The 13,675-nt window shown below is 38.5% G+C and overlaps 1 protein-coding gene across 1 annotated transcript in view; it reads left to right on the top strand.

Annotated features, from left to right (window-relative positions):
* Positions 1-9,282: 9,282 nt before the first annotated feature.
* The window catches only part of cwf19l2 (CWF19 like cell cycle control factor 2), a 29,834-nt gene continuing 25,441 nt past the window's right edge, over positions 9,283-13,675 (top strand). Inside the window, exons 1-5 of the mRNA XM_085429896.1 lie at positions 9,283-9,389; positions 11,300-11,410; positions 12,141-12,266; positions 12,599-12,712; positions 13,071-13,190. Coding sequence (XP_085286022.1) covers positions 9,297-9,389; positions 11,300-11,410; positions 12,141-12,266; positions 12,599-12,712; positions 13,071-13,190 — 564 coding nt within the window. The 5' untranslated portion in view covers positions 9,283-9,296. The remainder of the gene's footprint in view (positions 9,390-11,299; positions 11,411-12,140; positions 12,267-12,598; positions 12,713-13,070; positions 13,191-13,675) is intronic.

Raw genomic sequence — 13,675 nt, 5'->3', positions numbered from 1 at the left:
ATGCAAGACCTTCCCTGAAAAAGACATCACCTGGGCGGGAGCATATGTTGCTCTAAAAGCTGTTTATACCTTTCAGGACTGATTGTGTCTTTCCAGATGTGCAACTGTGCAATTCCATAGGTACTAATGCACCCCTGTACTATCAGCGATGCAGGCTATTGAGCTGAACGACGTCATATTGTTCGTGAAATAGTAAAATGTTTGTTTTGCGACACACATTTTCCCCACATTTTGTTTGACATTGTAACTCGCTGCTTTGCTTCCTCTCCTGACCTCAGTGTCTGCTCTGAAATCACTGAGCTGTAGTTCAGTTGTAGCCTCTCTGCCTGACCTTTTCAAGGTAAAGGGCTGAGGTGTAACACAGCAGTTCAAGGCTGCGGGTAATTTGGTCACATTTAGGAACTGGTCTATATTTTTTTTTGTCCTTTTAAATATGACAGAGGTGGCACCTCACGGTTAGGCATCATACAGGCACATGATTAGCTACACACTGTATGCATACAGTGATTAATAACTGTTTAACCCCACCTTTTCTACCATAAATCCTTACAAACAAACAATACAAAACTAAGAATGCTCTTAACTAAGAATAAGAGATCACAACAGGAAAATAACATATAGCTCTATTCTGTTGCCCACATTGTAAAGGGTGACTTTGCATGTAAACAGGAAAATGAGTAGGGAAGAGGTGAAAGTGGGATTGAGCACTTTAAAATTGGTTGTAATGGCTCAGCGTGGGGAAAAGAATCACAACGCAGAATCATTTCTATAGAGAGCTCCAGTAGATTTTCTTTAAACACATCATGTATTTCACATGGTTCACTTCTGAATTACAAAATCTTAGAAAAATCTGAGGCTCAGTTAACTGAAGAATCACACAAAAGAACAACTTTAATTTCACCATAACCCTCTGGAAATTTAAATGACTTTACAATTGTTGTACATTACTCTAAAATCAGTGCTATGAGATTGATTTTAAGATGACAACCTGATTTAAAACAGAATCTAACAAACAGTCTTGCCCCTGGAAATAGCTCTAAGATATTAAAACAAAGGCAAATGAGATCATTTGGAAAAAATGTACTTGTACTGTGATGAATGCAGTGCGTTTATTTACAGTGAAATCACAACAAGATGCAGACTGAATTCGGTGAATGTATGTCCCCGACTGCCGTGCAGGATCTCCTCCCAGTGACTATGGTCCGTGTTTCCGCTCACTCCGTTTCTAAATCCCGTGCGCTCGCTACGCGATCCTGCAGGAAACCACAAAAGCAGCCGTAAAAAAACACGAAGGGCAAACCACGCACTTCTAAACATCTATGTTCACCGGGTAAACTGACGGTTTCTCACGCAGCGATCCAGTGTCGACCGGAGATCACTCTGTTAAGAAGCTCCACAGGTGAGGCTGATCAGCTGCAGGTGTGTGTGGTTATGCTCCCAGGTGTGGCGGGTCCCCAAGGCGGGAACACACTCGGCAGGCCCCGGAATCAAAAGAAGATGAGCCCATGAAATAAAAAGAAGTCTACAAACACTCATGAATTCTGGGTCACTATAAATGAAAATGTGACATATTTTCAAAGCATAAAAATAAAATTTTACAAAATTCATGTTTGTTGACCATCATATTCCACGTGTCACAATTGAAAAGCATAATATACTTAGAAAGTGTTCAAAGTTGAATTTCCAGATCCCAACTAACCCAATTATTGTTTTTTTAAGCTGCAGAGTAGTTTTCCGCTCTTCTTGCCCGTAAGATGTTTCTAATCATACATTACCCATCTGACCTGATACATTAGCATTAAGTACCACCATGTGATCTGTAAGTACAGGAGTGATTGTTACTAAAAATGGACCCCTGTATTACTGTGTACATATATTCTTATTACTGTTAAATTTCATGTAATATTACATGAAAACCAATGGAAATTTGTATTTACAACAAGGACTTTTCACCCTGACGTCAAACTTTTGAGCAGTAGTGTGTATTGTATGCATGTATCTGTGTGCATGGGATCAGGATTTTGTCATCACTTCCAATCAAAGACTACATTTTTTAGCTGTGTCCGTCTTTACAAATTGAGTTGGAGTGTTTCAAGGCTGATGGAAAACTCTCCCTAACAAGTCCACTTTATTGCGTGCACATGTATTTTCTCCTATAAGTGGCTGATAGGTATCTAACTAGTCCACTTTATGCATGCTGCCTAATCTGTCACGCTTATCGGTGGCTCATGGTTGCTTAAAGCCTATGTCTGTACTTGACCACAGAGGCAGAGCATCATTCAATCCTGCCAGCTGCCTATCTTGGTAGCATTTCAAGGATGACCGACTCCACTTTCTCTGCAGCAAGACAGCTCATAACTTTTTAACAGTGTCTCCCTGTCCTGATATCCAATATCATCTGCTATAATCAAGGACCATTCACTATCATTGCAATCTACACTACAGCTCAAAAGTTTGAAGTGACGTAGAAACGACTAATTTTCTAAAAATATTGAAATTCATAATGACGTTCAATGGAATATATACAGTTGTATACAGACTAGGGCTGGGCGATATGGCCTAAAATTCATATCACGATATAATTTTAAGCATGTGCGGTAACGATATATATATTTTTTTCTTCTGTATAACGTATTTTCCACACTAAAAATCCTTTAATTTTCTCAAAAATCGAGAGTGTGCCTTATGTATGAATTCTGGTTGTGCTTACTGACCTCGAACCGATTTCTGTGTGCAGAAATCTGTTAAAAAATGTTTTAGTACAACTTTGGTAAGCTGCACTGCTTGATGGATTGTCAGAGCATTATGGCTGCCGTAGTGAGGAGCTTCGCGGAGTAATCTGGGTCCAAACCCCCTCATAGTCAGGTCCCAAAGTCAAACGAATACTAAGAGTTAAAAACGGTCTAAATTCTTTCATCTTTAATTAAATCATCAGCGTTGCTGCTTTATCGGGTGTAACAATTAAGTTTTACATCCATGAAAACAGAATTTATTAAATTTAACGGAGTTACAAGTTAACAGGAAGTTAGCTTGCTAGTTTACAACTAACCATTTCATAGCATGTTCTGACTGAGAGATTTTTGAAACTAATTAAAACGTACAGCTCTGCTACCACTTCCAACATAAATGAAGACAGAAAACTAAACAGCAGTGGCGTTTGCAGGGTTACTGAAGTTGGACTACCTGGTATATAATGTTGTGCTACGTGATTGCTAGCGACACAGCTATGTTAGCATAACATTAGCACAATGAAGCTAGAGGATGAACGCCAACTTTTTCTCCACTCGATAAAAGTTAACGTGAGGGATTCTGGTGGTCAGGGACAAATGCAATCGCATAGCAGGATGCTATACACGGGCCAAACTTCAGTCAGGAGAACAACTGAGATTATTCATCCAGTCATTTGCTATTATTCATCCACAATACGAGGTTAGTTATTAATATACTACAACAACATGGGAATAGAACAGCTGCGAGAGAATTCAACATTAATAAATCAATGTTACGGAAGTGGAGGAAGCGCAGTTTTCGGCTTTCCCCATATTTCAAAAGTGCTTCATCTCTTTGCTATGTTGCCTGGCATTATTTGCAGATGATAATGGTTTTAGCCGCTGCCATGCTTTTGACCAAAACAGGCGCAGCTTGATGACATCATCAACATGCGCTATCGCGATAGAGCGGTATAGTCAAAATCTCTATCGTTGGCCAAATTTATATCGTTTCTATCGTATATCGTTTATATCGCCCACCCCTAATACAGAGGCCCATTTTCAGTAATATCTGCTGTGTTTTAGTGGTACATTGTGTTAACTGCTGTCAGTTTGTCAAGTGTGTCAGTTAAGAAGTTATTTTTAAAACACATAAGCATCGACCAAAATCCTTGTGCTTTTTAAGAAAATAATGCATTTTTCCACACACTGTGTGCATCATCCCTTTGTTTTTCCAACTGCAGTTTCTGTGACAGTAGTAGCACACTGAGGTGTTTAAAATCTTTAGGTTTTTTTCAGTTTGCCACATCTATTAGCTCTCATTTCTTACAACACGATTTCTTCAACAAGCTTTTCATATCCATTTTTTCATGCCTTTTAAGACAACTTGAACCCAAATCTGAAGCTTTAGACCCTGACCTAATCAAATGTAAAATTTCTTTAGTTCAGTATAAATTTTTTTCTCCACCGTTAATATAATTGCATCTAACCAGTACTAAGCTACTTTGAATTATCCGTTAATTTCCAGTGCTCTTTATGTGTTATGTTACTCACAGTTTTGCTGTCTGTTTCTTTGACTTGATTGATGATCATGTCTCGACATTTTCTTCTCCTTATCCAGTACCTTAATGTGTCCTGTCTTCAGATGTAATCCTGCCACCTGCCTTCAGGTTTCCGTCTTGACTTGTGTTGGCAAAATATCCAAAGTTAAGAGAAATCCTGAAAAGTTTTTCATCTTTAAATCCTCCTCTCTTCCTGCTGCCAGTCTTGTTGTCCTCTTTTAAATGTGTTCTATTCAGTTTTTGTTTTTTTTACCTAGTATTACCATGACAACATGACACAAAGCATTATGGTAGGTTAAATCAGGGGGTCCTGTCCTCCTGATGTCACATAATTCCAAAACTGTGTTAATGATGCTAATCTTTAAAATGACACTCAATGCCTGAATTTACACATTATAAGATCTTACATATCATTGGTGTTTTCTTATTATTGCTTTTTCTCGTTTCACATTATTTTTAATTGGATTTCTTTACATACAGAGAGAGAAAATCCAGGTCAAATCAATTCTACGCCGTTCCTCTTTGACTTTTTTAAGAACAGCTGTCTACACTGATTGTTACTGTGTACTTGTACTTATTATGTTGACTGTTTCTTTTCTAAATAAATGTGTGTGATGGCCCTCAGGCCTCTATATCCCCTTCCAGGATTTTGTTAAAATGTTTGTTACTTTGGTAATTGCTCAGCTATCTTCCACTGTTCTAGGCCATCTGGGTTTGTCTGAATTTTGTTAGCTTTACACAGCACAGAAACACCCATCCACACAATACACACATTAACAATCAAGCGATGACAAGTTTAACGTTTTGATAAATCATGTGTGATATCCATAATTTGCCTTTCCCGTCGAGCCAGGGGTGTGACATGTTGGAATGTCACACGAAGATGCCTTTAATGACACTCACACATAATTTAGGGCACACCCTAGACTTAATCATCTGTCAGTCTTCATATTTTCAAAGTGGAGCTGCCTGATAACGCTCTTGATATTTTTATTTTTAGATAACTATCCATCCGTATGGTTAGGATAAAAAAAGTTGGAAATACATATTTAGACATTAAATTTATTTTATAACATAAAACAATAAAGTAATCATTGTTTAACAAAATGTTAACATTTTATTGAATAAAGTATAGGGTGAAGGAAAATTCAAAGAGCAATATCCCCATCTCCTCCTAAGAACCGAGGATAAAAGTATCTTTCAGTTTAACCAGTTTGTCCGCTATGATTGTGCTGGATGTCCAAATTGGGTGAGATTTCTTTAGGTTTGATTAGGAGTTATATCCAAGTTCAATTTGATGTGATGCCATTCAATTTATGTAGCGCCAATTTACAAGACAGTCATCTTATATTGTAAGGTAAAGTCCCTACAGTAATCAAGAGTAAACCGTAACAATCACATAATCCCCTCTAAACACTCACTTGGCAACAATGGGAAGAGAAAACTCCCTTTGAACACAAAGAAACTTTCAGCAGAACCAGGCACAGGGAGGAACAACCATCTGCTCCAATCAGGTTATAGGGTTATGGGAGGGAGACAGGACCAAAGACTCACCGTGGAAGAGAGAAGGCAAATGTTAATGACATGCAGTAGTGGTATATGAACATGCTGACAGTGAAAGACATAACTCGAAGTGCTAAGTGCATCACTGGAAGTCTCCTAGTGGTCGCAGCCTAAATCAGGATAACTAAGGGATAGGTCTGGGTCAACTGATCCAGCTCCAACTAATAAATTAAGGTAAAGAAATAAAGGAAAGTTTTGAGTCTCATTTAAAAGAGGAGAGTCTCTGTCTACTGAAAATAAATTGTGGGCTGGTTCCACAGGTGAGGGTGCTGATAGCTGAAAGTCTGCCTCCCGTTCTACTTTTAGAAAAAGAACAACAAGAGTGATTCTCAATTTCTGATGAAAGACAGTTTTAGAAAAAGCTACTAACGTGTTTCAAAGATTTGGACTAGGCAACCGAAATACTCTTGTAATCAACAACTAAAGAATGCAGTTAAGAAAAAATTCCTATGCCTCACAGCCCTTTATAACCACACAGCAAAATCTCCAGTGTTAAATTAACACTGGAGAGTGTCTATATGGGTCCACACCTCTGAGTGTTAAATACAACACTGTTGAGTGTTAAATTAACACTTTTGACAGTGTTATATGTTTAAAAGTAACTTAGTCAGTTTTGAAGATTAACAATGGCTAACACTGAGAAGTGCTGGTTTTCTAACACTGGAAAATAACTCAAAATGTTAGAAATATTCCAGTGTTAGAAAACCAGCACTTCTCAGTGTTAGCCATTGTTAATCTTCAAAACTGACTAGGTTACTTTTCATTCATTTTTATCAGGATGTCCTAAAAACTCCCTGAAAAGCCAAAATGCTGCAGCAAGAGTACTGACAGGGACTAGAAATTGAGAAAATATTGAAAAAATATTTCTCCTGTATTGGCTTCTCTTCATTGGCTCCCTGTTAAGTCCAGATTTAAATTCTTAATCCTGCTCCTCACATACACGGACTTGAATAATATGTGCACCCTGTAATGTGTTTGTGTTTCTTAAGGCCACATTAATTAACAGACCCTGTAAGGCCCTCCTTTGTTGTTACAGAGCTATGCCACGAAAAAAGTGAGGAAACAACTCCCAGTATGGCTATATCTTTTAGGAGTTTCTCTGACAGACTACATATTTGAGTAGAGTATTTATATAATGTCGTATAGTGTAGTAGTGTGAGTAGTGTAATTTATGTAAAGTATTGAAAGCCATACTACCACATGCACTGCTCCATTACCTTAATGTCATCTGGGTAGTTTGTAATCACGTCTGGACATATTGTCTTGGACATAGAAAGATTTACTTATCATTTTAAATATGGTGCATCTGTGATTATAGCGTCAAATTAAGTAGTTATGAAGGCATGTATCCAGTACCCATGCATGAGAGTACAGCTGTGTGTAGTTCTCGAATTGCTCAGCTCGGTGTAGCCACTACAGCACAGCATACTGACATATTCACTATGAGTATATGAGGCCATTGTTATGTACTGTTACAGTGTTATTATTAACATTATTATTATCACTATGAGAGATGGGAATCATGAACTGGTTCCCTACAAGAGCTTGTTCCCAGTATTTCAGGTGCTTCAGATACAAACAACAGGCGAAGCCAGAGCACAATGAAAAGGTTTATTTCATTTGGTACCTGCGATTAATATCATTTCATGTTTGGAAAAATGAGAAATATCAGATGTTATCAATTCCCTTGTTCACAGCTTATAACTGCTGTGATTAGTTCAAGATAAATATGGATTTAATTAATTAAAATATCTTTATGCTCAGTTCTCTCTAATTTTGATGGTATAATGCACTAATGCTGGAGTATAATTGAATAACAACTCCTTCTTTTTCTATAAACACCTTCAAAACTATCTCTTTTTTTTTTTTTTTTTTTTACTAGGCAGCTAAAAGATCGAGTGGATTGTAGGATAATGGGCTATTGATGTCTGTGGAGTGAAGCGTGGTTATTCCATGTGGCTCCTCTGTCAGGTCAGTAATTGATCGGCAGCTCCTCCGGGACCCACAGAGACAAACACATTAGGTGCTGAGACGGCGGATGGGTTGGAGGCTTTTATTGATAGTGGTTTATTGACTAAGTAAAACAGGCTGCATGTGAGAGAAAACATTAACAGAAAAGATGTGAGTGTACAGTAGTGGTTGTTTCAGACAGCAGTTTCAGCACTTGACATTCTGAGACATGTAAAGCTTTAGTGTTTTCCCTTAGGTGTAGCCTATTTATTTGGGAATCTGCAAGACATTTAAATCAGCTCACAGGAGTCAAGAGACATTTCTACTGAAAGCAAGTCCTTTCCTGATCCATAAGTCATATGTGTGATCTGAATAAGACAATAACAAACCTTGATTGATTTCCTCACCAGCCACTTTGCTAGGGACACTTGTTCGACTGCTCATCCTTCCATTCTCTTTCATTTATCCTTATCAGGGTTGCGTGTGGGCTAGATCCTATCCCAGCTACCATAGGGCGAGAGGCAGCCAGGATACACCCTGGCCAATCTGTACAGGGCTAACACAGAGAGACAGACAACCATCTGCACTCACATTTATGACTATGGGCAATTTATAATCCTCAATTAACCTAACCCCACACTGCAGGTCTTTGAACTGCCGGAGGAAGTCGCTTAATTTCTGCAGCAACATTGAGAGGATGTGGTGTAATTTGGCAACAGGAAAGCATGGATTCATCCTACCTATATCAACAGTTCAGCCTGATGGTGGTGTAATGACATGAGGGGTAATTTCTTGGCGAACGTTGGGCCTCTTAGTACCAGCTGGGCATTGTTGTCACAGCTTACCTAAGTCTTCCTGCTGACCATATCGAATTTCTTCTGTGACCAAACTATATCCATCCTTTGATGACCGCCTACAGCAGGATAACACACCATGTCACAAAGCTCAGATGATGTCAAACTGGTTTCTTGATCATGAAAATGTATTCAAATGTCCTCCAGAGTCATGGGATCTAACTCCAGTAGGGCACATTTGGGACGTGGTAGAACAGGAGATTGGCATAATTAGATTAGATGAAACTTTATTAATCCCTTGGATGGGTTCCTCCAGGAAATTCAGTAATAAACAAGAAGCAAATAAATCTGCAGCAACTGTGTGATGATAACATGTCAATATAGGTCAAAATCTGGGGAATATTTCCAGCACCTAGCTGAATGACTGTGGATTGTAAATACAGTCTGTATTTATGATTACTATCTTCATTGTAGACACTAAAATCACATTCTGTTGAAGTGAATTAAATTGTCATTGTAAATGTTAACTGTCAGGTGAAACATTGTGCCAAATCATAAGTGTCCATATATAATGAAATAGGATAAGGAGAAAAAATTGAGTCGAAAACATTGGACGACAAAATTACTGCCGTCTTTTTGAACTACAACAACCACAAAACGACAGTAGTCGTAAACCTCAACGCTTTACGACACTTTACAAAAACATTGACGGCGTTGTTATGGCGGAGTACGGACTCAGTTTTGAGAGTACAAGTAGCATCGATGAAAGGAAAGAAAAGAAACGACAGGCACGACAAGAGGCGCTAGAGAAGGTACGAAATGTCAGCTTCCGAAACCGTATCTCTCTGTTTAAATCTCAATTTGTTTATTTGCCATCATTTTTGGTTTAAATCATACGCGTTTTATTCAAAGGAAAGCTAGCAAGCTAAGTAGGCTAACACCCACAGTCATGTTAACTCTTAGTGTGAGTGTTTTGTGACACAGCAGCGTCTTTTCAGGGAATTATCCGTACTTGTTATATAAACCGGCACCTTTGTGTCGTTTTTGGTCCCCATTTCTCTGTTGGAAAGCTAACAGGACTTGTGTATCTTCACAATAACCCGATGACATTTGTGTATCTGAACAGGCAGATCCTGTCAGGCTCGTAGAGAGAAGGCAAACACTGAATGAGGCAGATAGCAGACATGTGTTTAACAGATGATATATGCCACAGTGTCAGCTACTCGCGCTGCCCGTTTTAAAGATTAGGACGGCCTCGTTGTTATAATCACATATATACACAGTTTGTCGATTGGGCGTTATCTTTTTGCCGTGCAGCTTTGTTTACACTGTTAGCAGATGGAGGTACTCCCACAGAGTGCACCTGATGATGCCTCCAGTAGATGAGCCACACTATCTGCTTTGCTCACACGTAATTGAGGTGGCTAAAGCAAAGAGTGCCACCTGATTTATTATACTGAGTTTAAAGTGGAATAGAAATGATTAATCAATGTCACACATGTAAACATAAACTGAAAGGCCGTTTAATGTTTAAATATTTGACAACTTCAGCCCTCATCTCCTGTGTAATAAGCAAAACAAACAGTTTGGGGACTGCCTTTTCGATATTGAGCTGTCAAATTCTAATAATTTTTAATGTCAGCTTTTCGGTTTCTGGCCACCGCATCAGGCTAGCTCTGCATCTTCCTGAACTGGTATTATACTCACCATACATTTTTTTTTTTTTTAGATATAGGTGGTTAATACCGGGTTAGATCCCCTTCTGTCTTTAGATCTGTCCTAATTTTTTGTAATTAAGATTCAACAAGGTCTTGGAAACTTTGCTCAGATTTTGGTCCTTATTGACGTGATAGCAACACACATGAATTGAGATCTGGTGGCTGAGGAGGGCATCGGAGTACAGTGAACTCATTGATGTGCAGTGATATGCAGTTAAACTGTGGCATTTAAACATTGCTAATTTGTTATGAAGGAGCCCAAAGTGTGCCAAGAAAATATTCCCCACACAATTACACAACCACCAGCTGCCTGAACTGGTGATACAAGGCAGGATGAATCTATGCTCCCATGTTGTTTCCACCAAATTCTTACCATATTCTCTTCTGTTATGGCAAAAATCAAGACTCAGCAGATTAGGAGACGGTTTACAAACTTCTGATGTCCAATTTTGGTGAGCTTGTGAACTGCAGCCTCAGTTTCTTGTTTTTAGTTAGAGTGACACCCAGTGTGCTCTTCTGCCACTGTAGCCTCAAGGTTCAATGTGTTGTGGCTTCAGAAATGCTCTTTTGCATACCTTGGTTGTAACGTGTGGTTATTTGACTTACTCTTCCAATAATAATAATAATGGATTGCATTTATATAGCGCTTTTCAAGGCACCCAAAGCGCTTTACAATGCCACTATTCATTCACTTTCACATTCTCACACTGGTGGAGGCAAGCTACGGTTGTAGCCACAGCTGCCCTGGGGCAGACTGACAGAAGCGAGGCTGCCATATCGCACCATCGGCCCCTCTGGCCAACACCAGTAGGCGGTAGGGTAAAGTGTCTTGCCCAAGGACACAACGACCAGGACAGAGAGCCCAGGGATCGAACCGGGGACCTTCCGGTTACAGATGCGCTTCCCAACCCCCTGGTGTACCTAATAAAGTGTCTAATAAATATATGTCACAATGCAAATGCTAGTAAAACTTTTGAAGTGTTTATTTCCATTTTGTCATCCAGGCCAAGCAGCAGTATGACAAGGAACAGAGGAGGAAGGAGCTGAAAAGGCAGAGAGGGGAGGACACTTGGATGCTCCCTGAGGTCAACGAGAGGCTGCAGCAGATAGAAGACGTAAGATGGAACATTTATACTCGTGCAGACAGTGCCTTTAGATAGTTGCATGAACCATCCTTACTGCGTTTGCTCAAATATGACTGGCCTCGTAAAAATATGTATTTTTAAGACTTATATTACAGATTTAATACTTTTAATACATTTAATACTTAATTTAATACTTATATTACAACAAAATAAAACTTTTATTATTTCCTTGAAGTAATGGCTGCTGGTACACTGGGGAAATCTTTGCAGTATAATCATTTCTTAAGTTTTACAGTAGGTTTGTGTAATTGATTTGTGTGCACTTTTCTGTGTTGGAGCAGTTTACGTCATGAAATAATTAAATAGGTAAATATGTTTTTAAATACAATTAATCAGTACATTTGATTAATTATGCATTTGATAAATAATTAATTTTCTATTGAAGGTGTAATTAATGACACATTTTATACAATTATTTATCTATTTTCAATTTTGGTTAATTAATTAGACGATTTATTATTTCATAGTGTATTTATTTAGTTCTTTATTCATTTCATTTTGGAAATGGATGTCGATCACTGTTGGAGACACATTCCTGTGTTTGTTCTTTATTGGAGAACTTTAACCTGGGGAAAAGCACACGTGCATATCTTTTATGATTAAGAAATGATTCTGTGGACATTTTTGACAAATTATGGTTATCTAACAAACTTAAGGTGAAGTTAAGAGAAAATAATCATTCCCTCTGCATCTGCTGCAGGAGGGTTCTGTCAAGAGCAAAAAAAAGAAAGAGAAGAAATCAAAAAAGAAGAAAGAGAAGAAGAAGAAGGTCAAGAAAGAGAAGAAGGCGGCAGAAACAGGAGATGGCTCAAGTGACAGCTCACAGGTAGATTACAGAGTCATTTACTGCAGGATTCCTTTAAGCGTGGCCTCAAGTTAAATCCTGAAGATTTATCTCCGATTTCAAGCTGATATCTGATAAATGAGCAATCGTTGAGCTTTGTAGTTGAAGATTTCATATTGTGACATTTCTGAATGATCAAAGCATGTTTATTTTGTTATAAAGTGACATCCCTGTCAAGTGGCAATGCTATTGATTGAGAAGACTGCAGCTCTTGTCACTCTTTGATTGATTTTTTTTTTTTTATTGCTTCCCTTCTTTGTTATCATTTCCTCTCTTATTCTCTTTTCCTTTTATTTCCTCTGACTCTGTGTCAGGACTCTGAAGATGAGTGGGTTGAGCTTCAGCCTCAGACACAGACTAAAGCCTGGCAAGTTCCCAGTGAGTCCAAACCTTCAGAGAGCGACGTCAGCCCAACACAGAATGTCCAGGTCACTTCCTCAACAAGTCTTTCTTTACTAAATAATTATTAGACTCAGAAAGTAATTTTTCAAGGTATTTTTAATTGTAGAATCAGGTTTCCTGAATGATAATGACCTTTCCTTTTTCATTTTTCATTATAAGAGGCGATGCTGTCTATAGAGATATGAAAGCATTTACACGTGCACACAAGCTTTGTTTGCTTTTAAACTGTACTCATACTCATTAATTACTTCCGTAAAGTAGCAAATTTGAAAATGTTTTTGGAGTTTTTCACTTCTTTGTTTGCTGTATATGAGAGGAAACCTGTTATGTGTTAAGTTGTGTATTTTCCTCGTTTAACTCTCCACTGTCTTTCTCACGCCGCAGAGAGACGAATGGATGACTTTTGACTTCCTGGCAATGAAGACTACATCCACTGCTGATAGAAGGGCTGAGAAAGAACGTCAGAAAGAGGAAGAGAGAGCCAAGGCTCAGGCCATTGAACAGGTTTGTGTGTGTTGTTTTTTTTCCCCCACTTAGTTTCTGGCTGCAGAGTGACACTACCCAAATGCATCGCATCATAATAATCTTTTCAGCATACCATGCAGTTTCTGAATCATCAAATTAAAACGAACCTTCTAGTATTTGCTTGCTTTGTCATAACTACTGGGAGCTGGGTCGTGTGATGAGTGTAGCTTTCTTTATAACTGCAAAATATTCACTGCAGAGTCTCTCACAGGTTGAGCATTAACTGTTGGTGGTGCGTGGCATAGCTACAGTTTAATGTACATATCACATTAATTGTTTTAAGGGTGTAACAGAAAACCTACAGTGAATTATGAGAACTGCTCAGCACAGCACGTCCTTGGATTCCTAACAGGATGCCAGTCAAGTAAGAAGTAGCTTTGATGAACTGCTGTTAAGAAAATTAAAGAGATCGTTTATGTCCAAATTGTTTCTCTGCAGCTTGGGTCGAACCTCTCACCCAATCA

Source organism: Copadichromis virginalis, linkage group LG14 (assembly GCF_057382275.1).
Source record: "Copadichromis virginalis isolate Kocher_CV1m ecotype Utaka linkage group LG14, C_Virginalis_male_GT1.1, whole genome shotgun sequence".
In the NCBI taxonomy this organism is placed as follows: Eukaryota; Metazoa; Chordata; class Actinopteri; order Cichliformes; family Cichlidae; genus Copadichromis; species Copadichromis virginalis.
The sequence above is the reverse complement of the archived record's forward strand: the minus strand, read 5'-3'. Positions and strand labels throughout refer to the sequence as shown.